The 26,574-nt window shown below is 43.8% G+C and overlaps 1 protein-coding gene across 2 annotated transcripts in view; it reads left to right on the top strand.

Annotated features, from left to right (window-relative positions):
* The window catches only part of CEP85 (centrosomal protein 85), a 51,429-nt gene extending 24,884 nt beyond the window's left edge, over positions 1-26,545 (top strand). For both annotated transcript variants that reach the window (XM_055140336.1, XM_004603466.2), the window contains 10 exons: positions 911-1,044; positions 1,661-1,778; positions 3,563-3,748; positions 8,281-8,433; positions 9,367-9,521; positions 10,619-10,733; positions 13,577-13,627; positions 20,953-21,060; positions 22,108-22,333; positions 23,956-26,545. In XM_055140336.1, the coding sequence (XP_054996311.1) occupies positions 911-1,044; positions 1,661-1,778; positions 3,563-3,748; positions 8,281-8,433; positions 9,367-9,521; positions 10,619-10,733; positions 13,577-13,627; positions 20,953-21,060; positions 22,108-22,333; positions 23,956-24,116 (1,407 nt within the window). In that variant the 3' untranslated portion in view covers positions 24,117-26,545. The remainder of the gene's footprint in view (positions 1-910; positions 1,045-1,660; positions 1,779-3,562; positions 3,749-8,280; positions 8,434-9,366; positions 9,522-10,618; positions 10,734-13,576; positions 13,628-20,952; positions 21,061-22,107; positions 22,334-23,955) is intronic.
* The last annotated feature ends 29 nt before the right edge of the window (positions 26,546-26,574 follow it).

The raw sequence follows: 26,574 nt of genomic DNA, 5'->3' as shown, positions 1-26,574 counted from the left end.
GTTAAATCTATTGGTAGTCTAAGCTAAAAGAGTATAGGACACTAACACTGTGTATTTAAATGTTTATGGCTCAAGGTTAGTTGTTGAATCTTTTTTTAATCCTTAAAGCCCCCCTCAGGAAGAAAATGGGGAATTTTGCCAGCTTCTTTGACTAAGCAGTTTATTCAGGTTGATGAGCTAGTATGTGGCAGGATTAGGATTAAAAACTTTCTTTGGGATTTGAGAGACAGTACAGCAGGTAGGGGACTTGCACGTGGCTAAAACAGGTTTGATTCCTGGCATCACATATGATCTCCAGAATTTGCCAGGAGTGATCCTGAGTACAGACCCAGGAGTAAGCACTGAGCACAGCTGGATATGGCCCCCAAAGCAAAAATCAAAAAAACCTCTTTGAACTACTTTTGTTTTTAAAAGTTCTTACGCTCTTTAAGAGTGGAAAGGAAGGAAGCCGAACATAGTCGTTTTTGTTGGTAAAGACACCTTAATTTCTGGTTTGCCTCTGTTGCCATATAATAAAAGTTAACTGGCCTTTTCTTAGAAACTGGAGCCTTTCTGAGCAGGGAGTGTCCAGTTGGCAGAAGTCTCCATGGCAGGTTTTTTCCAGTCATGCATCAGAGCTAAAATTATTTCATGAACACTGGGCGTTCTCAGTTTGAGCCAAAGGTGGGTCTTGACTGCAGACTCAACTGCAAAACTTAACTATTGAGGTGTTTTCAGGTACATTTGGGCCAAGATTAAGCCACTGTGAGCCTACTTATGTTCATTTTTGGATGGGCAGGTCGGGTTCTCAAGGCTTACTCTTGTATCTTTGCTCAGGGATCTTTACTTGTACTGGGGATCAAACTGGGGTCAATCACATGCAAGGCAAGCACCTTAACCCTTGTGCTGCCTTCCGGCTTATCTTTTTCAGCTTCAGAATGGAGCCATCTGCCACCATCCCACTGCTTTTCCTCCTTCATTGCCCACCTTAGACCCTGCACAGTGGATCAGCATCTTAAATAGTAATGAACACCTTCTGAAGGAAAAGGAGCTTCTGATTGACAAGTAAGAAGGCAAAGGTTGCCATAGAGTTAGCCTCTGTTCTACTAGCCATGACTGAGAGTAGGTAATAAGTTCCTCCTCCCTTTGTTTAGGCCCTAATCTTGCTTAATTCTCAAGCTGGAGTGTTAAGCAGTATAGTCCTATATCTAATATAATAGGCCAGTTATCTCTGCAGGGATTTGGTGGTGGGGGACGTGTTGTTAGGGTTAATATAAAGGGCACAGTAGGTTTTTTGCATCAGATCTTTTTTATTTTCTATCTATTTCTATTTTAGGGCCACACTCAGCCCTGCTCAGGAGATATTCCTGGTTCAGTGCTTGAGGGTCACTCCTGGCAGTGCTTTGTGGGGGACTGTGTAGTGCTATGGATTGAACCCGACCCTCTTGAGGAGTATAGTTTCAGCCCATTGAGCTATTTCTCTGACCCTGAATATACTCTTTCCTTTTTTTATTTCCCCTGAATCAGTGTTCTTATTTCTCTTCCTCCTTCCGGAAAAAAGCTCATAGTCAAAGATCTTGGTTAATATATAAGGGTCGTACCTACCTAAGGAAAAGTAAGATTTCATATTACAAGTGGGTTAATGTTAGAATCCAGGACCTTACTCTACTAACTTTTTTAGGCAGAGGAAACACATCGCTCAGCTGGAACAGAAAGTGAGAGAGAGTGAACTACAAGTCCACAGTGCTCTTTTGGGTCGCCCTGCCCCCTTTGGGGATATCTGCTTGCTGAGGCTGCAGGTAAGCATTGGTAGCCACAATGGCATTCTCTTTGTCAGAATTCATTGTCTTCATTGTGCTTGACAATGTTAGGAATCATGGAAGTAGAAAAGGGACCAATGGTGTAAGGTATATCTGCTGTCAAAGAGTAAGCACCCTAATAATAAAGCATATTTTGTTCTGTCTTTGTTGGGGCATAAAAGCTTAAGAGTAAAAGCAGATGGTAGATGCTAGACATCAAGCAGTTTCTCCCATACTTGATGTCAGGCAAGTATGGGAGAAAAAGACAGGCAGAGAAAGTATATATATAGTCAGATCCAAGAACTGGGTGATGAACTGAGTATTAATCTACCAGCCAAGGCATAGGTAACAGGTAACAGAAGTGTTCACATTTTTTTAAAAGAATGTTTATTCTTTTTTTTTTTTTTGTTCTTTGGGTCACACCCAGCGATGTACAGGGGTTACTCCTGACTCTGCACTCAGGAATCACTCCTGACAGTCTCAGGGGACTATATGGGATGCTGGGAATCGAACCCGTGTGCAAGGCAAACGCCCTACCCTCTGGGCTATCACTCCAGTCCCCCCAAAAAATATTTATTCTTTTTTTTGTTTGTTTTTTGCTTTTTGGGTCACACCCAGCAATGCTCAGGGGTTACTCCTGGCTTTGCAGTCAGGAACTGCTCCTGGCAGTGCTTGGGGGCCCATATGGGATGCCGGGGATCGAACCCGGGTCGGCCTCGTGCAAGGCAAACGCCCTACCCGCTGTGCTATCGCTCCGGCCCCAATATTTATTCTTTTGAGTGATACTTAGCAGGTTATTCTGGCTTAGGACTCAGGGTTGCTTCCAATGGTGCTCAGGGGACCTTGTGGTGCCAGGTTCCTCTGCAGTACAAAGCTTGTGGTCCGGCCCATTGAGCTATCTTTCTGGGTCCTAAAGTAAAACTTGTTTATTATCAGTAAATATTTGATTTGATATTTTTTGTTTTTAGTTTTGGGGCCACAGCTGGCTGTACTCAGGGCTGCTCCCAGTGGTCCTCAGTAGATAGTGCAGTGTCAGAGATTAAATCTGGGCCTCCTACAAGCAGAGTTTGCACTCCAGCTTATTGAGCTCTCAGGCTGCTATATACCTATTTCTATACCTATATATCCAGGTTATAGAAAAGTATAAGCAGCCATTTTTAAGGCACTGATTCTGTTTGTTTGTTTTTTGAGACTGCTTTATTAGTTTCTGTAATCAAACCCACATAGATAAGACCTTACATATTTAATACAGTGTGTTACCCCTGTACAAATGGAGATAGATGCTCCTGTTTCTAGACCAATATGGCTGAAGGCACTGATTCTAAAATGTGAGTGTGCAACAGAATCACCTGGAGGACTTGGTAAAACTTGGTATTGTTGGTACCAGCCCTAGAAGTTCTGATTCAATGGGAGTTAGGATCAGAAATTTGCATTTCTAAAGAACTACCTGGTGCACTGGAGAGGTAGTATGAAAAGTTAGGTACTTGAATGCAGCCAGCCTGGGTTTGAGTCTCCAGCATTGTATACATTTCCCCAACCATCACTGAGGGACTTAGTCCTGAGCATTAGTCCTGAGATAGGACTAGCCACTGAGCAGCATTTAGTGTGCCCCCCCCCCAAAAAAAAAACTAAGGTGATGTCAATGTTATTAGTCCAAGAACACACTTTGATAGCACTGTGTGAAGAATTATTTAGAGAAAGATCACAAAGTGTGCTAGGGATGGCTCAAGTATTTAGAACTGTGATGGTAAAGAACAGTTATATATGGAGAATCTTTCTGGCAGGAATTACAGCGAGAGAACACTTTCTTACGTGCACAATTTGCACAAAAGACAGAAGCCTTGAGCAAAGAAAAGATTGAACTCGAAAAGAAACTCTCTGCTTTGGAAGTTGAAGTCCAGCTCATCAGAGAATCACTCAAAGTGGCACTGCAGAAGCATTCAGAGGAGGGGAAGAAACAGGAAGAAAGGGTGAGCTAAGGAGCTGATTGCTCTAATTCACAAAGGAATTTGGTAGTGAGTCCTTTCCTACCCAAATCTAAGCTGCTAGTGTTTTCATCACTGGAACCAGAAAGAACTGATGAGGGGAGACCTGTTGATTTCGGAATTTCTCCTTCCTGCTTCATTTTCACAAAACTACCACAGAGAATGGAAGTTGTATACCTCACTCCCTGGGTCATGATGGGCTCTTAGGTTATCCAGGTGTAAAATCAGGCTACCATCAGGAAAATGTTTAGTACTTAGGATAAATTTATATAATTTAGTCTGGTGTCTCCTCACTCTGCCTAAAAAGTAGAGAATAATTCCATGTGTACAGCTAGTTTTGGAGTTTTTTTTTTTACTTTTGCCAGTGCTTTTATATAACCAAGGTGAGGTTGGTTGTCATGGAACAAGCTGGTTTAAAATCTTTTTGTTCTGTCAATAGTTTGCTCTAAAGCATATCTTCTTGAGGGATCAGTTTAGTAATGTTTAGTTCTGGATCACTTGCATCAGAATGAAGTAGAATGTTGATTTTCTTAAATTCTTAAAACTTAAGCTTCATAAACTTTAATGTGCTTAAGAATCACTTGGAGGCCTAGAGAGATAATACAGTGGATAGGACTTTCACAAGGTCAACTCAGGTTCGATCCCCCTCGCACCTTGGGTGGTCCCCTGAGCCCCACCAGGAATGATCCCTGAGTGCAGAGCCAGGAGTGAGCCCTGAGCACTACTGGATGTGCCCTCCCCCAAAAAATAAATTAAAATATACTCCCCTCATATATATTGGTGGAGAGGGAGGTAAGGGAAGTAGGATTAGGGCTTACTAGTGGCCATACTAGTAGATTGAACCTAGGGCTTCACACATGCAAGATAAGTGCTCTGCCAATGAGCTGCATCCATGACAGAAAAAGTCAAGAATTTTTATAGCAGGAAAAAGAAGGATGAGGTCATTGTCAGGTAGAAGGGAGTCACAAAGTAGAAGTAGGCAAAAGTTTTATAAATTCTTTCAAACAGGATATTTTTCCTCTTTTTGGCTTCTTAGTATATTGGTAGTTTGATCCAAACTGGGTTGAGTTTTTAAAAACACTTTGAGGGGGCTGGAACGATAGCACAGCAGGTAGGGCGTTTGTCTTGCACTTGGCCAACCTGGGTTCAAATCCCAGCATCCCATATGGTCCCTGAGCACCGCCAGGAGTAATTCCCGAGTGCAGAGCTAGGAGTAACCCCTGTGCATCGCCAGGTGTGACCCAAAAAACAAAACAAAAAAGTGCAAACCCATACTTTGAAATGATTTTTTTCTTTTTCCTTTTTAAAAAATTAAGTTATATGTTATTTATATATTTATATTATATATATATTTTTTTATCACCTTAATGTGACAAAAAGCATAACAAAAGCAAGGGTTTTTTCTCCCCCAGTGTGTACTAATACTGCTACCTAAAGTTCTCATACACAACTTTAAATTGACTGTTGATTGATCTTAGTCTTTCCTTATATTTTATTAAAGATTATTTGATTTTATTAATAGTGACAGCATTTAATTTTCATAAAGTCATTACAATCATATCTCCATGTATGATTATTATATGGAGTTTCATTTCATATAGCAATGAAACTCTAAATAACATGCAGTTTCATTGCTATATTATTCTCAAGTTCCACCTCAGAGTGCTAATTACTATCTCTTTCTGCTAAAGAGCTTCGGTTGTTTTTTGTTTTGTTTTGATTTTTTATTTTTTTAAGTACCAAAGATCAAACCCAGGTCTCCTGTATACAAGGCTTGCTTTTAAAACACTGAACCCCATCTCCAGGCCCAAAATTGACTATTCCAACATTGGGGTTTTTGGTTTTCGTTTTGCTTTGCTCTTTGGGATTTACCTAGTAGTGCTTTTGTGAAGTTATTCCTGACTCTGTGTTTAGGAGTGACCCGTTCCTGTGCTCAGGGAACTATGTACCAGGGATCAAACTGAGTCAGCCACCTGCAAGGCCTCCTCTCGTCCTATCTCACTGGCCCCCTACATTGATTTTTTTTCCCTGTGGGTTTTCTGCAGGGCTATTTTAATATGGTTTGAGTTAAATTACTTTTTATTTTGTTTTGGAGTCACACATGGTGGTGCCCAGGGCTTACTCCTGGCTCTGTACTCAGGAATCACTCCGGTAGTGCTCAGGATACTGTATGGGATGCCAGGGATCAAGTCCTGGTTGGCCACATACGAGGCAAATGCCTTAACACAGTGCTTTCACTCTGGCCCCAAATTACTTTTTACATTGTCTTTTGAGATGTTTTGGAAAGAAGAAAAGATAAACCCATGGTCAGTCTACTACCCTTTATAAATTTTAATTTATTTTTTTCTTTTTGGGTCACGCCCGGCAATGCACAGGGGTTACCTCCTGGCTTTGCACTCAGGAATTACTCCTGGCGGTGCTCAGGGGACCATATGGGATGCTGGGAATTGAACCCGGGTCGGCCGAGTGCAAGGCAAACGCCCTACCTGCTGTAATATTGCTCCAGCCCCTTATAAATTTTAATTTGTTGTTGTTGGTTTGTTTTGGAGCTGAATCCAGCAATATTCAAGGTGTGCACTCAGGAATTATTCCTGGCAGTGCTTGGGGAGACAATTGGGGTGCTGGGGATCAAACCTGATGAGCACATACATGTACAAGGCCTACATGTACCCTACCCACTGTAGTATTGCTCTGGCCCTTAAAATTTATTTTTCTGGTGGTGGGAGATCACATCCAGAGATGCTTAGGGCTAATCCCAGTTCTGTGTTTGGGGATTATTCCTGGCAGTGCTCAGGGGGTATCATGTAGTGTCAGGGATTAAACCTGGTCCTCCTGCATGCAAAGCAAACTGGTTTTATATTTATAGGACAGTTATTTCTCCTATATTTCAGTTCTTTTTTTGGGGGGAGGGTAGCCCAGGGCTGGCTTCTTGCTCTGCACTCAGGAATCACTTCTGGCAAGTTCTGAGGACCATATCTGGTGCCTGGAATCAAATCTAGGTCCGCCATATGCAAGGCAAGCACACTATCCACTGTACTGTCACTTGGCCCCTATATTTGCTTCAGTTCTGTGCTGATGGATCACTCTTGTGGTTCTCAGAGGACCATATCTGATACCACATTAGCTGCATGCAAGACAAACACCTTATCTCCTCTGCTGTCTCTGTAGCCCTATCCTTCAGTTTTGATGTAGACTATCCAGAGGTTGGTGTCAAGCAGTTTAAGGGCATAGTCTACCATAGGACTTGCTTGCTTAAGATGCCAAGTTCAGTTCTGGGTGCCCCAGGCCACCCATGTGACTGAACAGCTTTCTAGAAATCCAGGTATTCCCATGAACCCTTTAGGTTCAGTACGTCACCAATATGACTCAGAATTCAAGAAAATAAGTTAATTCGCAGTTTTATTATAAAGGATACAAATCAGGGACAGGCAAATGAAGAGACACATAGGGTGCTGTCAGGGAAGATCTGAAAGCTGTGGTTCTATGCCTTCAGTTCATGGAATCAGGGCATGTTGCCCTTACATGTTCATGCATCCATTAACCTGGAAGTTGATATCCAGAGTTTTTATTGAGATTTCATTATTTAGGCTTTATTGTGCTCAGTCACTTGCCTATGTCATCTCAACTCAAGCTCAACTTGAAAGAGATATTTCCTAAAGAGCCAGAGCAATAGTACAGGGGGTAGGGCACTTGCCTTGCACATGTCTGACCCAGGTTTGATTCCCAATATCCCATATGGTCCCCTGAGCTCTATCAGGAGTGATCCCTGAGCACAGAACCAGGAGTAAGTCCTGAGAAAAATCAAACAAACCAAAAAAAGCTACCTCTTATAAATCTGCGAAAACACATTTCTTTTTTTTTTTGTTTGTTTGTGTTTTTTTGTTTTGTTTTGTTTTGTTTTTGCTTTTTGGGTCACACCTGGCGATGCACGGGGGTTACTCCTGGCTCTGCACTCAGGAATTACTCCTGGCGGTGCTCGGTACCATATGGGATGCCTGGGATCGAACCTGGGTCGGCCACGTGCAAGGCAAATGCCCTACCCGTTGTGCTATCACTCCAGCCCCAAAACACATTTCTTTTTTACTACTCGAGTGCTACCAGTATTTTAAAATTGGTCAAAGAATTCTTCCATTACCATGGATTGAAAAAAGTTCAGTTGTATTACCCCAGCCTTAATAGTAAAATTTGATCAGCTTTCTCCTTTTATTGCAGCAGGAAAATATTTATAACCCATAGGACAGAGACAATGGTTCTTTGAAAAATACTGATGTTTGGGGCTGGAGCGATAGCACAGCGGGTAGGGCGTTTGCCTTGCACGCGGCCGACCCGGGTTCGAATCCCAGCATCCCATATGGTCCCCTGAGCACCGCCAGGGATGATTCCTGAGTGCATGAGCCAGGAGTGACCCAAAAAGCAAAAAAATATATATATAAATATAAAATTAAAAAAAAAAAATACTGATGTTCAGCATCATAAAGAAGTCACCAGACACAGCTTTTTATATGTTTTCCCTTTAGGTCAAGGGTCGTGATAAACATATCAATAATTTAAAAAAGAAATGCCAGAAGGAATCCGAGCAAAACCGGGAGAAGCAGCAGCGTATTGAAACCTTGGAACGCTACCTGGCTGACCTGCCAACCCTAGAAGATCATCAGAAGCAGAGCCAGCAGGTAGCAATATCTGGGTTTACCTGGGTACAGGCAGGGAAAGGCCAAGCAGAGGCACTTTCTCACCTCTGCAGTGTTCAGTTACCCTGTGACTTCCTGAAATGAAAACTATAAAGGAATCATGTTCAAGTTTATATGTGTCAGATTTGCAACTGTACTGCAATTTTTTTTTTTTTTTGAGAGATCACAGCCAGCAATGCTCAAGGCTTACTACTGGTTTCACATTAGGGGTCACTCTTGGTGGGGATTGGGGAACGGATCCTATGAGAATTGAACTTGGGTCAACTGCATACAAGGGAAGTGCCCTACCTGCTGTATTATTGCCCCAACCCCAAAGACTGCAAATTTCTTTTTTTTTTTTTTTTATTTTATTTTTTATTTATTTATTTTTTTAAATTTATTTATTTTTAATTAGAGAATCACCGTGAGGGTACAGTTACAGATTTATACACTTTTGTGCTTATACTTCCCTCATACAAAGTTTGGGAACCCATCCCTTCACCAGTGCCCATTCTCCACCACCCGTAAACCCAGTGTCCCTCCCACCCTCCCCAAACCCATCTCCCCCCCACCCCACCCTGCCACTGTGGCAAGGCATTCCCTTCTGTTTTCTCTCTCTAATTAGCTGTTGTGGTTTGCAATAAAGGTGTTGAGTGGCCGCTGTGCTCAAATAGACTTTTTTTTTTTTTTTTTTGCTTTTTTGGGTCACACCCAGCGATGCTCAGGGGTTACTCCTGGCTTTGCACTCAGGAATTACTCCTGGCGGTGCTTGGGGGACCATATGGGATACCGGGGATCGAACCCGGGTCGGCCGCGTGCAAGGCAAACGCCCTACCCGCTGTGCTATCACTCCGGCCCCAAGACTGCAAATTTCTTTAGATAAGGAGACAAAGCTTTCTTGGCTTTTTGACCTACGCATGGGATTCTGTTTCTCAGCTTAAGGATTCTGAGTTGAGGAGCACAGAGCTACAGGAGAAAATGACTGAGCTGGAGAATTTGCTAGAGAAAACCCGTGCAGCCTGCAGAGAGAAGGAGGTTCAACTTGAAAGCCTGAGACAAAGAGAAGCAGAATTTTCCTCCACAAGACATAGGTAAATACCCTTAGGGGGGTTGAGGAGAGGAGTGTAGAATTTGTCTAGTTCTAATTTCCCCTATTCACTTCTGTGTAACTTGGAGCAAATCTGAGTGTTGTTCTCTAGATTGTGAGTAATAGAGAAATTGCTTCGGGCAAGAAATAATGCATTTGAGATGCAATGTGGATTGTAATGGATATTTTCATTGTATCCTTTGGAAGGATTCAGGCAGTACCTAGAATAATAATAACCCTGCATAATTATCCTTGAGTATTAGGTGTGTTGCATAAGTATAAGCACTTTGTAAACCAAGAAATGAGTTACTTGTATATTTGTAAAAAAACATAAATAAATTCTAATGTTTAGCACTGAGGGTTATCATTATTTTAAACCTTGTAAGCTAAAGGTTACTAGGAGAATTTGTTTCTCTTCAGTCCTAGGGATTGCTCTCAATTGCTACAGTTCTAAAACAAAACAGAATTTTGTAGTACACTCTCGGGGTGTCTTGGAAACCTCCGTATTAATTATAATTTCTGAAAACCTATTTCAGCAGCCTCTTGGACCAAATCTAGTTTCTAATGAAATATGTTGGATTTCTCATCCTGTACTGACCTTGTTGTTTGTCTCAGATATTGGGATATGATGGAAATCATTTTCTGGGACCATTAGTTGGATTCAGAAGCGGTGTTAGGACACAAAGTTGGCTATGCCCCAACTATATGTGTCAAGTGACTCTCCTCCAACTATATGTGTCAAAAATATGTATTCTCTAGAATTTCTATAGTATGTACGTAAGACTTATAATTTAAATGCTTATAATAAATATATATATAAAGAATAAAAATGTCTTGAATAGGTAGAGAATTAGTGGTAGAGAATATCTGAGTAGATATTATTTGGAATCTATATTAAATAGATTCCGAGTAGTAAGGAAGGAAACTAACATACTGAGCAGTTTCTGTGTGACGTACTCTATATTACATCAGATCTAAAACACTATTCCCATACATTTCATGCCAACTGTGGCTTGAAAGGGTCTAACACCAAAATAGCCCCAACAATTAGCAGAATCAGAAGTCAAAACCACATCTCTTCAAGAGACCACTATCTTCCAGCCTGCAAGACAAGCAGAATGTGGAGAAGACCAGTAGAGAAGGTTCAGCTCAACAGGAAGAAGGCGCCAAAGTGGGCATGGAGTCCTGGCAGAAGGAATGCGATTCTCTCCGGAAGGTAACTGAAGGTGTCTGGTTATAATAAGAGTAGACTGAGGAAAAAGAGAATTTTGTGTAATCAAAAGAAACCATAAGTTTCTGACCCTAGACCACCTACTATCTACAGTAGAGCTTTTCTTTTGTAGGAGGTCAGCCCTGTGTATTTTAGGTATTTTTCCTTTTGTTAGTTAGAGGACACAACTCTGAATCTCCAAACCAGGGGCTGGAGCAATAGCTTTATATGTGTTTATATGTGTCAGATTTGCAACTGTACTGCAATTTTTTTTTTTTGAGAGATCACAGCCAGCAATGCTCAAGGCTTACTACTGGTTTCACATTAGGGGTCACTCTTGGTGGGGATTGGGGAACGGATCCTATGAGAATTGAACTTGGGTCAACTGCATACAAGGGAAGTGCCCTACCTGCTGTATTATTGCCCCAACCCCAAAGACTGCAAATTTCTTTAGATAAGGAGACAAAGCTTTCTTGGCTTTTTGACCTACGCATGGGATTCTGTTTCTCAGCTTAAGGATTCTGAGTTGAGGAGCACAGAGCTACAGGAGAAAATGACTGAGCTGGAGAATTTGCTAGAGAAAAACCCGTGCAGCCTGCAGAGAGAAGGAGGTTCAACTTGAAAGCCTGAGACAAAGCAATAGCACAGCGGGTAGGGCATTTGCCTTGCACGATGCCGACCCGGGTTCAATTCCCAGCATCCAATATGGTTCCCTGAGCACCGCCAGGGGTGATTCCTGGGTGCAGAGCCAGGAGTGACAAACAAACAAACAAATAAATAAATAAATCTCCAAACCAGATACTTCAGAAGTGGTGCATATCAGGGACCAGGGCAATAGCACAGTGGCTAAGGCATTTGCCTCACACATGGCCAGCCCAGGTTCAATCCCTCGAACCCCATATGGTCCCTTGAGCCTGCCAGGAGTGATACCTGAGCACCACTGGGTGAGGCCAAAAAGAGAAAAAGTACATTTCATGTATGACTCAGAATCATATAGAAACTCTTGGATAGGGTTGAGTTCTAACCAGTGTCTTGGCCAGACTAATCAGAAAAGGAGCTAAGGCCTGCTAATCATAAGTCAGCAAAAGAAGAAGACCCAGAGGGGCCAGAGCAATAGCACAGCTGGTAGGGCGTTTGCCGTGCACGAGGCTGATCCGGGTTCGATCCCTGGCATCCCATATGGTCCCCCAAGCACTGCCAGGAGTAATTCCTGAGTGCAAAGGCAGGAGTAACCCCTGAGCATCACTGAGTGTGACCCAAAAAGCAAAAAAAGAAGAAGACGACCCAGAAATGGTTCTTAGAGTATCTTCAGTCTCAAAAGACAGAAAATAGGGTCTATTCAGATTCTCTCCTGGCAGAGTCAGCGTGACAAAAGCTATACAATCTCACAGCCCTGAGTAGATTAGATAGGTTAGATTTCATGAAACTGAATTCTTTTTGTGGGGAAGGGGTTGAATGGGCCACATCCAGTTGTGCTCAAGGCTTATTTTTGGGGGCCAGAGTGATAGTAGAGCAGGTAGAGCGTTTGCCTTCACATGGTGTACCTGGGTTCAATCCCCAGCATCCCATGTTGTCCTTTGAGCACTGCCAGGAGTGATTTCTGAGTGTAGAGCCAGGAGCCAGGAGCAGCTGCTGGGCATTGCCGGGTATGACCCAAAAAGGAAAAAAAAAAGCTTATTTCTGGCTTTGCACTTAGAGATCACTTCCAGTGGTGTTCAGGGGGTCATAAATGGTTAGATCAGGGATTGAACCTGGGTTATCAAGTGTGCAAGGCAAGCACCCTCTCTGCTGTACTATCTCCAGGCCCCAGTCACTTTTACCCAAAACCAGAGTGTTTGCTGGCTATAAATAGAGTTGGTTCTTCCAGTATCTATATTGCAAACCATAGTGCTCAAAAGGGGGGAGAGAAGGAGGAAAGTGCCGGCCACAGAGAGGGTGTGTGTGTGTGTGTGTGTGTGTGTGTGTGTTAGGAAATATACACTGGTGAAGAAGGCACAAGTTTTGGCATATTATATGACAGAAACCAAATCATTAATAACTTTGTATCTCACTGTAATTCAATTAAAAAAATAAAAATTTAAAAATAAAAAAAAATAAAGTTGGTTCAACTGGTCTATAGTGATCAGCCTGAGGGGTCCCCATCATCCTCATTGTCAATCATCACATATAACATTTCTGCCTAAGCCTTTTTTGGTGACTGAGCAGAGAAGTATGAAGCTACTTAGCCAGGATATGAAGTCCCAGGTTACATTTCTACATACTTCCTTTTTTATGGTGTGTTGTGCAGATGGGAGGTCACTGGGGCTATGCCTGATAGTGTTCGGAGACTACTTTCAGCTCCATGGTGGGGGGTCACTCCCTGTGGTGTTGGGTGCTGCATAAAAGTCAAGTGCCTGAATTTCTGTACTGTCCCTTCATCCCATTTCTGTAGAGTGGTTTATTGGTTTTTGAGGCTCTCCTGTTTCTTCTGACCCTGTGTTCTGGGGTCATTCCTGGGGTATCATATATAGTACCAGGGATCAAACCAGGGCCAGTAACATTCAAGGCCAGTACCTTACCCCTTGCACTATTCCTGTAGCGTTTTTGCAGATTATCTTCAGTCTGATTTCACTGTTGATTGGCCTGAAGTCAGTGAGGGGCTAGAGAGACAGAGAATACAGCAGTTAAAGTATTTGTCTTTTATCCTACTCACCTGGGTTCAGATCCCTGGCACAGCATAGATCCCCTAAACACCTCTAGGTATGGCCCAAAATCCAAAAAAATTTTCAAAATGATCCCAGTACAGCCTCTTGATTTCTGACCTCACCAACAGCTTTTGTTTTTTAAAATCTCCCTTGCTAATTTTACAGATTGTGGAGAAGCAGCAGCAGAAGATGGATCAGTTGCGTTCACAAGTACAGGTGAGCTAGAGTCCTTGAGATATGATGGGCAGGACTTACTGATAGACTCTAGAATTCTGCCAGAATTCTAGAATTCAGCCAGCACTTCATTTTTCTTCTGTACAGTTAGCTCAGTGATACAAGTTCAAGAATGAGACTCTCAGTAATTTTTATTCTGCAGTCATACTGGGAAGGGGGTTTGGTGCGACACTAAAAGAGGAATGTCCAGGTACCCTACGTGACTAGGGATGTGTCAGAACTTCTGGAGATATAAGTTTTGAAGAAGGATGGAGCAGTTAAACAGCAAAAATTAAGCTGGATTGGATTGTATTGGAATTCCAGGTCAAAGGAATAGCACAGATAGGATTATGGAGGGATGAAATACTAACTTAAACATGAAGTTGCAAACGTTTGACCTTGCTGAAGTGAAATGGTGAATAAGAGAACTGAGCTTTGGAAAGACTGTTCAACTAAGTTAGCTTTTATTCTTAGGTGATGGGAATCTACTATAGTATTTAAGTAAGATGTGACTTGGTCAGGTTTGCACCTCAGGCTAGCATGTGGAAAATAGTCACCTAGAAAGAGGCAAAGCTGGAACTCGGCAGATTACTTATTGCAGAAATCACAGGGGGAAATGATGAAGGCACCTAGGCTACCATAAGGCAGGTAAACAAGGGAGATGTAAGGGGTCAGGTTGAATTGAATTTACAAAGTAAAATTGAGAGGAATTGGTGATGGATAGAACTAGGGAGGTTAAAGATTTTTTTTTTTAAAAATCAAAGATGGCTCCTAGCTTCTGTTTGGGGCCAGAATAGACATATTTTAATTTAAGTCTTTAAATCTTTACATTTGCTTTCTTAATTTAAATCTCTACATCTTCTTATTGCACCAGCCCGAAAAACCCAATATTTTATTTTATTTTAAATTATTTATTTATTTATTTATTTTTGCTCTTTGGGTCACACCGGCACTGCACAGGGGTTACTCCTAGCTCATGCACTCAGGAATTACTCCTGGCAGTGCTCAGGGGACCATATGGGATGCTGGGAATCGAACCTGGGTCAGCTATGTGCAAGATAAATACCCTACCAGCTGTGCTATCGTTCCAGCCCAGACCCAGTATTTAATTTTTTTAATTATTTTTAAAAATTATTTATTTTATCAAATCACCATGTGGAAAGTTACAAAGTTCTCAGGCTTATGTCTCAGTTATACAGTGCTCAAACACCCATCCCTTCACCAGTGCCCATATTCCACCACCAACAACCCCAGTATACCTCCCACCTCCTCAACCCCCCACCCTGCCTGCGTAGCTGATAAATTTCACTTCATTTTCTCTTTACCTTGATTACATTCCATATTTCAACACAAAACTCACTATTGTTGTTGGAGTTTCCCCCCCAAAAAAACAGCCCTACTGACAAGGAAGTATTTGATAATTAGTTTTCCATTGCTGAGAATGACGAGATATGAAGTCGCACAGCTGCTATCGCGACTTAGGATTTTGTATTTTAGTAATTAAGTCCAGGGAGATTTATGTTAGAAATTGCATCATTTCCCTTCCTGGGGCAGCATGGGGCAATGGCTTAGTTCACAGTCTAGAGACATGGCTGCAAGCAGTTGCTGGGACCAAAAGTAGTCTAGCTGGCCTCCAGATCGTGGTCGATCAGCAGCAGAGCAGCCGCATAAAAGTGTGACCACTTGGGTCGAATCTCGGCAGAGCGTGGGCCAAGGGCCCTGCCCGAGACTGTCCACGCGTCCCGCTGTTTCAAGTTCATAGTCGTTTTTTTTTTTCTATCCTCCTTCCTGAGCCACCAAGTTCATACCTGCTTAATAGTCCTCATAGGGGGCTGGAGCGATAACATAGCGGGTAGGGCGTTTGCCTTGCACGCAGCCAACCCGGGTTCGAATCCCAGCATCCCATGTGGTCCCCTGAGCACCGCCAGGAGTAATTCCTGAGTGCAAAGCCAGGAGTAACCCCTGTGCATTGCCGGGTATGACCCAAAAACCAAAAAGAAAAAAAAAATAGTCCTCATAATATGGCAGACGCCACGTTGCTTGTCCCCGAAAAGACTGTAGTATTTAAGTAAGATGTGACTTGGGGGAAAAAACTAGAAAGAAGGATCTTTCCGCTCCTCGGCCGGTATGGGGCTATGGCTTAGTTCACAGTCTAGAGACATGGCTGCAAGCAGTTGCTGGGACCAAAAGTAGTCTAGCTGGCCTCTGAATAGTGGTCGATCAGCAGCAGAGCGGCCACACAAAAGTGTGGCCACTCGCCAGACCCAGTATTTTATTTTATTATTTTTTTAAATTTTTTTAATTAGTGAGTCACCATTAGGGTACAGTTACAAACTTACCCATCTTTGTGCTTGTGTTTCCCTCATACAAAGTTTGAGAAGCCATCCCTCCACCAGTGTCCATTCTCCACCACCAATGAACCCAGCATCCCTCCCACCCTCCAATCCCATTCCCCCCCAGCCCGCCTCACCACTGTGGCAGGGCATTCCATTTTGTTCTCTCTCTCCTTTTGGATGTTGTGGTTTGCGATAGGGGTATTGAGTGGCCATCGTGTTCAGTCTCTAGTCTACTTTCAGCACGCATCTCTCTTCCCGCGCAGGATCCCCAACCACATTTTACTTGGTGTTCCCTTCTCTATCCGGGCTGCCTTTCCCCCAGCATGTGAGGCCAGCTTCCAAGCCATGGAGCCAACCTCCTTGTATTATATACTACTATTCTTGGGTGTTAGTCTCCTACTCTGTTATTCTATATTCCACAGATGAGTGCAATCTTTCTATGTCTGTCTCTCTCTTTCTGACTCATTTCACTTAGCATGATGCTTTCCATGTTGATCCACTTATATGCAAAGTTCATGACTTCATCTTTTCTAACAGCTTCATAGTATTCCATTGTATAGATGTATCAAAGTTTCTTTAACCAGTAATCTGTTCTCGGGCACTCGGGTTTTTTCCAAATTCTGGCTATTGTAAACAGTGCCATGATGAACATATAAGTGCAGATGTCATTTCGACTGTACTTTTTTGTTTCTCCGGGATATATTCCCAGAAGTGGTATTGCTGGATCAAATGGAAGCTCAATTTCTAATTTTTTTGAGAAGTGTCCATATTGTTTTCCAAAAGGGCTGAACCAGTTGGCATTCCCACAGCATTGTAGAAGGGAGACCCAGTATTTTATTTTATTTTATTTTTTTAGATTTATTTATTTTTTAATTAGTGAGTCACCGTGAGGGTACAGTTACAGATTTATACATTTTCATGCTCATGATTCCCTCATACAAAGTTCGAGAACCCATCCCTTCACCAGTGCCCATTCTCTACCACAAATAGACCTAGCATCCCTCCCCATCCCCCCACTATCCCATCTCCCCCACCCCACCCTGCCACTGTGGCAGGGTATTCCCTTTTGTTCTCTCTCTCTAATTAGGTGTTGTGGTTTGCAATAAAGGTGTTGAGTAGCCATTGTGTTCAGTATCTAGTCTATATTCAGCACGCATCACCCTTCCCCCTCGTGGCCTCCAACCACATTTTACTTGGTGTTCCCTTCTCTATCTGAGCTGCCCTCTCCCCAGAATGTGAGGCCAGCTTTCAATCCATGTAGTCAACTTCCTTGTACTTATTTCTACTATTCTTGGGTGTTAGTCTCCTACTCTGTTATTCTATATTCCACAGATGAGTGCAATTTTTCTATGTCTGTCTCTCTCTTTCTGACTCATTTCACTTAGCATGATACTTTCCATGCTGATCCATTTATATGCAAATTTCATGACCTCATTTTTCCTAACAGCTGCATAGTATTCCATTGTATAGATGTACCAAAGTTTCTTCAACCAGTCATCTGTTCTAGGGCACTCGGCTTTTTTCCAGATTCTGGCTATTGTAAATAGTGCTGCGATGAACATATAAGTGCAAATGTCATTTCAACTATACTTTTTTGTTTCTCTGGGATATATTCCCAGCAGTGGTATTGCTGGGTCAAATGGGAGCTCAATTTCTAATTTTTTGAGAATCGTCCATATTGTTTTCCAAAAGGGCTGAACCAGTCGACATTCCCACCAGCAGTGTAGAAGGGTCCTTTTCTCCCCACATCCTCTCCAACAGCAGTTGCTTTTGTTCTTTTGGATGTGTGCCAGTCTCTGTGGTGTGAAGTGGTATCTCATGGTTGTTTTGATCTGCATCTCCGTGATGATTAGTGATGTAGAGCACTTTTTCATGTGCCTTTTGGCCATTCGTATTTCTTCCTTGGGAAAGTTTCTGTTCATTTCTTTGCCCCATTTTCTGATGGGGTTGGATGTTTTCTTCTTGTAGAGTTCAACCAGTGCTTTATATACCCTTGATATCAACCCCTTATCTGATGGGTATTGGGTAAATATCCTTTCCCATTCTGTAGATTGTGTTTGTATTCTGGTCACTGTATCTTTTGCTTTTTAGTTTAATGTAGTCCCATTTGTTTATCTCTGTTTTCACTTGCTTGGCCAGCTGCATGTCATCTTTGAAGATACCTTTATCTTCAATATCGTGGAGGGTTTTACCGACCATGTCTTCATATGTACCTTATGGTTTGTGGTCTGATGTTGAGGTCTTTAATCCATTTTGATCTGACTTTTGTGCATGGTGTCAGGTCGAGGTCTAAGCCCATTCTTTTGCATGTGGTTGTCCAGTTTTGCCAGCACCATTTGTTAAAGAGGCTTTCATTGCTCAACTTCACATTTCTTGCTCCCTTATTAAAGATTAGATGATCATACATTTGGGGTTGTGTGTGGGGATATTCCACCTTGTTCCATTGGTCTGTGGCTTTGCCTTTGTTCCAGTACCATGCTGTTTTTTTTTTTTTTTTTTTTTGCTTTTTGGGTCACACCTAGCGATGCACAGGGGTTACTCCTGGCTCTGCACTCAGGAACCACCCCTGGCCATGCTCAGGGGACCATATGGGATGCTGGGAATCGAACCCGGGTCGGCCGCATGCAAGGCAAACTCCCTACCCGCTGTGCTATCACTCCAGCCCCAGTACCATGCTGTTTTAATTGTTACCGCTTTGTAGTAAAGTTTGAGGTTGGGGAGGGTGATGCCTCCCATCCTTTTTTTCCCAAGAATTGTTTAAGCTATCCATGGGCATTTGTTGTTCCATATGAATTTTAGGATTGCTTGATCCGTTTCTTTGAAGAATGTCATGGGAATCCTTATAGGGATCGCGTTGAATCTGTATAATGCTTTGGGAAGTATTGCCATTTTGACAATATTAATTCTCCCTATCCCTGAGCAAGGTATATGTTTCCATTTCCTCATGTCCTCTTTTATATCATGGAGTAGTGTTTTATAGTTTTCTTTGTAGAGGTCTTTACTTCCTTGGTTAAGCTTATTCCGAGGTACTTGATTTTATGGGGCACGATTGTGAATGGGATTGCTTTTTTCATGTCCCTTTCCTCTGCCTCATTGTTTGTATATAGGAAGGCCATGGATTTTTGGGTATTGATTTTGTAGCCTGCAACTTTACTGTATAAGTCTGTTGTTTCTAAGAGTTTCTTAGTAGAGGCTTTAGGCTTTTCTAGATATAGTATCATATTGTCTGCGAATAATGAGAGTTTGATTTCTTCCTTTCCTATCTGGATGCCCTTAATCTCTTTTTCTTGTCTAACAGCTATCGCAAGTACTTCCAGTACTATATTGAAGAGAAGTGGTGAGAGTGGGCATCCTTGTCTTGTGCCTGATCTTAGAGGAAAGGCCCTTAGTTTTTCCCCATTGAGAATAATGCTTGCCGTAGGCTTGTGGTAGATGGCTTCGACTATCTTGAGGAAAGTTCCTCCAAAACCCATTTTGGTGAGGGTTTTCATCATGAACAGATGTTGGATCTTGTCAAATGCTTTCTCTGCATCTATTGATGTGATCATATGGTTTTTATCTTTACTTTTGTTGATATGATGGATTATGTTGATTGATTTCCGAATGTTAAACCATCCTTGCATCCCTGGGATGAATCCCACTTGGTCATAGCATATGATCTTTTTGATGAGTTGCTGGATCCTATTTTCTAATATTTGTTGAGGATCTTTGCATCGGTATTCATCAGGGATATTGGAGACCCAGTATTTTAAATAGTATATTTACCCTTGAGATTTCTCAGGCAAATTAAAATTCAGGTGCATTTTTCAGAATTAGGTCACCTCAGCTGATCACCTTACATGTATAGAAATGAGAGAGACTTCATGGGTGGTTATCTTTTTTATCAATACAAAATGGGAAAATGCAGAATTAAGAATTTATTGAAGCTGGAGCAATAGTAGGTATGGCTGACCCAGGTTTGATCTCCAGCATCCCATATGGTCCCCAAGCACTGCCAGGGTGATTCCTGAGTGCAGAGCTGGGAATGAGCCCTGAGCATCATGGGGTGTGACGCAGAAAACAGCAACAACAAAAAATATATCTAACTTAGTTTCAAAATTGCAGCTAATTGTAATCCTGACTTCCTACATACATACACCTACTCACACTTTTAGACCAGTGCTCTCATACCCTTCTCTTCTCTGTCAAACTTTTAATGGACAGTGTTGTCAGGAGCATTTGACTGTGAGCACCTCTAAAGACAACAACTGTTTGGTATTATTTTTAATATTTTCAGTGCCTGCCACAGTTAAGTGCTTAGTGATTATTTAACTCAATTGAAGGCACATTTCTGCCTTCAAATAAGTTACAGTCTTGTGAAGGATGATTCATTTTCATGTGACTGCAGGGAAGTCATGTATAAGGCATAAAGAGTTATGACTAGGGCCAGGGAATATGACTCAGTGGTAGAGCACATACTTCTCATGTGTTCTAGTACATTGAACCTAGGGTTCAACACGCGCGCGCGCACACACGCACACACACATACACACACACATCCGCCCCCCCCCCACCATATGCACACACAAAGATACAGCTAGAAAAGTAAGGAAGGGCCAGGCTTTCCTGGAATGCCTTGCTGAGAAAAGGTGGTCTTTGTTACATGATCAGGGGCTACACCAGGGTTTAAGTGGGAAGTCACAGATAAAATTGTTGTAAAATAATCTCAGTAGCATGGGGCTGGAGCAATAGCACAGAGGGTAGGGCGTTTGCCTTGCATGCGGCCGACCCGTGTTTGATTCCCAGCATCCCATATGGTCCCCTGAGCACTGCCCGGGGGTAATTCCTGAGTGCAGAGGCAGGAGTAACCCCTGTGCATCACCGGGTGTGACCCAAAAAGCAAAATAGTAATAATAATAATAATAATCTCAGTAGCAGCAGTGTCTGGGTACCATCTGAGGCCAACTTGTTATTCCTCGTGTGTTCTGTCACTGCTCCTTGCCATGGATTCAGAGCCTAGAACAGGAAGTGGCTCAGGAAGAAGGAACAAGCCAAGCCCTAAAAGAGGAGGCCCAGCGGAGGGAGACAGTCCTGCAGCAGCTGCGCACTGCTGTGAAAGAGGTGAGCAAGTATCAACTAGGTCTCCTAGTACTGCCTGCACATACGACTTCTTTGTGTTCCTTCCTTACCCTTTTCCCAAAGAGTTCCCATGTTTGAGAGTAGGTTTTTTGGGGGGCAGACAAGTAGGAAAATTTGCATTTCTCTATATATTAAGCCTATCTTAGAGTGACCCAGAAATAGTTTATTTGGTTGTGAAGTCATTCTCTTTTTCCCTTTTTCTTCCTGCTGCCGTAAGTTTGGTGTTTCACGGGAAGGGCTCAAGAAAACTAACAGTTTGGTAGTCCTCATGGAGTAAACAGTTGTCAGCAGGTGGTGACCAAGTTCATTGGCTGAATGCCTAGGAAGAAGTCTCCCAGGACTCAGATTGTCACATGGCCCAGCCCAGTGCGAGTGAAAGGCAGGGCCTGGAAGAGGAACTCTATTCAGTGTCTTTGAAACAGAGTAGAGGTAGGGAAGGAAAGGGACTGGGTTAAACTGTTCAGAGATGGGGCTGGAAAGAGACACAGGTACACATAAATAGTCTTAAGGCTTGGAAAGGAATATTTCCCAGCACTATCCTCCAGGTCCCCAATTTTTCCAGTTGCTCTCACCCCCATCTGTCATGTTGTCTTTCCCCTTTTATTCCTCTGACACACTCTAATCAGGCTGGCTGGTGGCCATTTTTGTCAGGGTGACAGGGAGAGATTGAAACCAGGGGCTGCTCAGATTTCAGAGTTCCTGTTAAGCCTTCTCTAATAGCTTGGCTAACAGAGTTGGCTGAGGGACTGGCTTCAGATAGAGTTCCGAGGGGCGGGAGTGTCTTCTTTAGTTCCTGAACAGAAACCTGGAGGCTAATGACTCAGAGGCTGTTGGGGAGCAGTTTCCTCCTCAAGGCTAGAGCCCTGTGGGCCCAACCAACCTGGAGTAAGAACTAGGTGAAGGGGTACAATGCCTGTGACTTAAGAGTCTTCCCTCCTCCACACCCATATATGCACATAGTCACCTTTGTGCACAAATGCTCTGCCTTTCTGTAAGCCTGGGCTAATGCTTGCCCATCTATCTGTTCAGCTTTCAGTGCAGAACCAAGACTTGATTGAGAAGAATCTCACACTGCAGGAACACCTGCGCCAGGCCCAACCAGCGTCTCCATCTTCACCAGACACGGCCCAGCTGGCATTTGACCTACATCAAGAGTTGGCCAGTTGCCTTCAAGATCTGCAGGCTGTGTGTAGCATTGTGACCCAGAGGGCCCAGGGCCATGACCCCAATCTCTCCCTGCTCCTGGGCATTCACTGTGAGTCCTCAAGCTATTCAGTGATCTAGGAGGCAGTGGCTTTCATTCTCCTCTCACTTTATTCAATTTTACCAACAGGGTTAAGTAGGCCTGGTCGCTTTCCTCGTAAGTTATTATGTTGCAAAATAGATATCCTTTAAATTTATTTTGAGAACAGATATCTGTATTGGTATCTACATACAAGACAGATAAAAAGTGGACCTTGAGGGGCTGGAGCAATAGCACAGCGGGTAGGGCGTTTGCCTTGCATGCAGCCGACCCGGGTTCGATTCCCAGCGTCCCATATGGTCCCCTGAGCACCGCCAGGAGTAATTCCTGAGTGCAGAGCCAGGAATAACCCCTGTGCATCGCCAGGTGTGACCCAAAAAGCAAAAAAAAAATAAAATAATGAAAAAAAAAAGTGGACCTTGAGGGGCTAGAGTGATAGCACAGCAGGTAGGGCGTTTGCCTTGCACGCAGCCGACCCGGGTTCGATTCCCAGCATCCCATATGGTCCCCTGGGCACCGCCAGGAGTAATTCCTAAGTGCATGAGCCAGGAGTAACCCCCGTGCAATGCTGGGTGTGACCCAAAAAGCAAAAAAATAAAATAAAATAAAACCTTTAAAAAAAAAAAGTGGACCTTGAGCAGCAAGGTAATTAGTCACTATTACCATCTGCCTTTTTGTTTGGGACTACACATAGCAATGCTTGAAGCTGCCCCTGTTGACATGATCAGGGGTCCTTGACAGTATTTGAGGGACCATTCAGTGCCAAGGATTGACCCAACCTTTTGAGCTATCTCCCTAGCCTCGTATCTGCATTATTTTTATTTTGTATATGTGTGTGTAGTACTGGGGATCAAACCCAGAAACACACACATGTGAGACTTATACTCTACCACTGACTCACATCCCCAACCCCTCTACCTTTTTTTTTTTTTTTTTTTTTAATTTTTGGGTCACACCCAGCGATGCACAGGGGTTACTCCTGGCTCTGCACTGAGGAATTACTCCTGGTGGTGCTCGGGGGACCATATGGGATGCTGGGAATCAAACCCAGGGTAGTCACATGCAAGACAAATGCCCTACCGGCTGTACTGTCACTCCAGCCCCCACTTCCTGATTTGTTGTAGTTGTTGTTTATGGCTACACCTGGCAGTGCTCTAAGCTTACTCCTAGCTTTGCTCAGTGATTACTTGTGGGGCTTGGAGTTTGATGTAGTGCCAGGGATCAAACTCAGGTTGACTATGTGCGAGGCAAGTGCCTTACCTGCTCCAGCCTCACTCTTAAGTGCTTTTTGAAAAGTATGTCATCCTAAGACCATTGACATCCTAAGACCATTGACCTCAAGATACTACTGCCAATCCATACTTTTCCCTCCAAGTGAAAGTGTCTCTTAAATTAGTGGTTTACGTATTTTGGTTTTGAGATCATGCCTAGCAGTGCTCAGGAGCTACTCCTGCAGTGCTCCGGGGACCATATATGATGCTAGAGATCAAACTTAGGTCAGCCACATGCTCAGCAAATGCCTTAACTTCTGTACTGTCTCTCTGGCCCCCTAAATCTTTAGATCTGTAGACCAGTGATTGAAAACTGCTGTCCTAAATGACTTAATAATGTTCTCTTAAAATGCTCTCTTCTAGCTACGCAGCATCCCGGAACTCAGCTAGATTTACAGAAGCCAGATGTGCTCAGAAAGAAACTAGAAGAGGTTCAACAGCTGCGCCATGACATCGAGGACTTGAGGACCACCATGTCAGACAGATATGCCCAGGACATGGGAGAAAACTGTGTCACACAGTGAAGAATGCTGGAAATGGGATGGGCTAACATTAGCCCTGGAGGATCTGATCTTTGAACCCAGTCCAGCAGGTTTTGCCCCAACAAGCCCTTGCCTCTATTTGCTGCTATTCCCAGAGTAAAGGGTGGGAGAGGAGGTAAGAGCCTGCATCTGGGTAAAGACTGATTAGGGAAATCTGCTTTCACTACCCTACACTGGCTTTGCCTGGTCAGATTGTACCTTTCCTTTCATACAGATTCATTTGCCTTTTGCAGGTGGACTAGTATAAGTCTTCACAGACTATTCCCAGCTCCAAGTCATTATGAAAGGCAAGCAAGGCTACTCAGCTACCTTCTTCATCCTCTAGGATGGCTCCACGTTCATTTCCACTTCATACCTTGTTCTGCTAATGCCCAGAGTTAGCGGGGTGTGGGAAGACTGCCGGTAGTTATGGCTGTTAGAGAATTCTCAGGCTCCAAGTGCCAGCTTGTGGGAACTAAGCTGGCCTCCTAGTTTTTCTTAGGCCTAATCTCACTGCTTTTTCCTCAGGGCCCTTCTCACAGAAGCCTCAGGGTGATCATTCATTATAAAAGGACCCTGTAGAATTGGGGGTTTGGAGACTATAGCCAGTGCTCCATCATCTGTGCTCCCACTCCTTTACAGTATCCTGTTGGAGATCCCATTCTCCAACTTACCTGTACTCTTGGATTCTTGGCTGCCTCATTACTTTCAGGCCCCTTGGACTTAAAAAGTATTAACTTTATCCTGGTTTAGACACGATTTACCCCCAGAATGTTTCAGGGTAGCTATGAAGCTGCTCATCCCCTGGCCCTGTGGGCAAGGCCCGTCCCCCTATTTGTGCCTCTCATGTTTGGGATGAATGCGGAGGGTGGGTAGCTTTCCTTTTCCAAGGCTCCTTGAATGTTCAGAGATCCCAGGACATGTTGACTGTAAGATACAGTTTTGTTTTCTGGGTTTGTTTTGTTTCTCTGGGACTTTTGGATCCCCTCTGTTTTTTGGTTTTCTCTTGCTTCCTTGTTTAGGGAGTATCACATAGTTTGTACCTGACTGTCAGACCGGCCCAGGTGCTTTAGATCTGGAGTCAGGCCAAGGAGGAGCCTCGTGGATCTGGAGGAACAGCGAGTGGCTCACAAGCCAGAATCAGCCACTGAGATTCTTGCAAGGCATCCTGGACCTCACTCTTAGGCCTGAATGAAACTCAAGTGCTTTTACAAGTTTTGTGTTTTATTTATGGAGTGACTTATCCCTTCCATTCAGAGCAGCTGCACCCAGCCATCCCCTCATCCTCTGGGTTCCTGCCTCCTAAAAGCAGAGCGCCTTGTTGGTCTCCACCCTGTGTTGGGAGCCCAGCCACCATGCTCACGGGTATGTTTCCTCATAAAGTTTATAAGCAGTTATTTATATGAATCCTTGTTATGTCAGCTGGTTTGTATTGCCTATTTTGATTACAAAATAAAATATTTAACAGACCTCCCCAGTTTTCCATTGCTTTCCGTTACCACTGTCCTCCACCCCTCATTTTGGCTTACTAGAACTAAAACTTGAGTGTTTACCCAGTTTCCCAAGACAACAGCAAGGAGGAGCCTTTGCAGGTCCAGCTTCATGTCCTGTTTAGCACTTCCACTTCTGTTCTCGGGGCCAAATAAGCTCTTCCCACACCACTTTCTATTAGGCTAGGCCGCCCTGAGTCATGAGCAAGTTTGTTAGGGGAAGTTTAGGTAATCACCTGAGAGAGGAAGTCGCCTGCCTCTGCATGCTGTAAGGAAGTGGTTTCAAGCAGAGCATTTCAGGCCACTGCCTCACAGCCACTCTCTAGCCCTGAACCTAGGGAGACTTCTGAGGGGTGTCGTGTCCAGCCCTGCAGACAGTCTCCAAAGTTGGGCCTGGCGTTAAATCTCCCGCTGAGCCGCAGCTTGGGGGTGCTGTTCTGCAGCCGTGGAGTTGGGGGTTAGGCTCAAGCACCTGAAGACTTACGGCAGAACTCGACCTCGGGGCTCAGGCCCTCTGAGGGATACATCTCTGCCTCCATCCTTCTCAGAGCTCACAGCCTTGGCTCCCATCTGGCTCCTCCAGGGTGTGGCTGCGCCTCCTGCCACCACCCACCCTTGTCTAAACCCGCCTCTCAGTGCAGGGGAACTTTGGGGGAATTCTAGCGGGGGCTGGCCCTGCCTTCGCGCAGCTCTGGTCATCTGGCTAGGTGTGGGTGGCTGTGTCCCCACCCTGCCTGGGAGTAAGAAAAAGGAGGATCCTGCAGGGAGGGAGGATGCCTAGCTCACGTTTGAAAAGAGCTGAAGCCTTTAAAGCCTCAGGCGGCGTGGCAGTAGGGCTCGGTGCCTGGGCTATAAATCCCAGCAGGGCTGAGGAGGCCTTTGCTAACCTTTGAGCCCTGTCCCTGCCTTAAGATCCCAGCCCAGCCTCCATACTACCAGCCCCTGGTCGGAAAAGAGGTGGGCGGTACAGC

This window comes from Sorex araneus, chromosome 5 (assembly GCF_027595985.1).
Source record: "Sorex araneus isolate mSorAra2 chromosome 5, mSorAra2.pri, whole genome shotgun sequence".
NCBI classification, from domain to species: domain Eukaryota; kingdom Metazoa; phylum Chordata; class Mammalia; order Eulipotyphla; family Soricidae; genus Sorex; species Sorex araneus.
The sequence above is the reverse complement of the archived record's forward strand: the minus strand, read 5'-3'. Positions and strand labels throughout refer to the sequence as shown.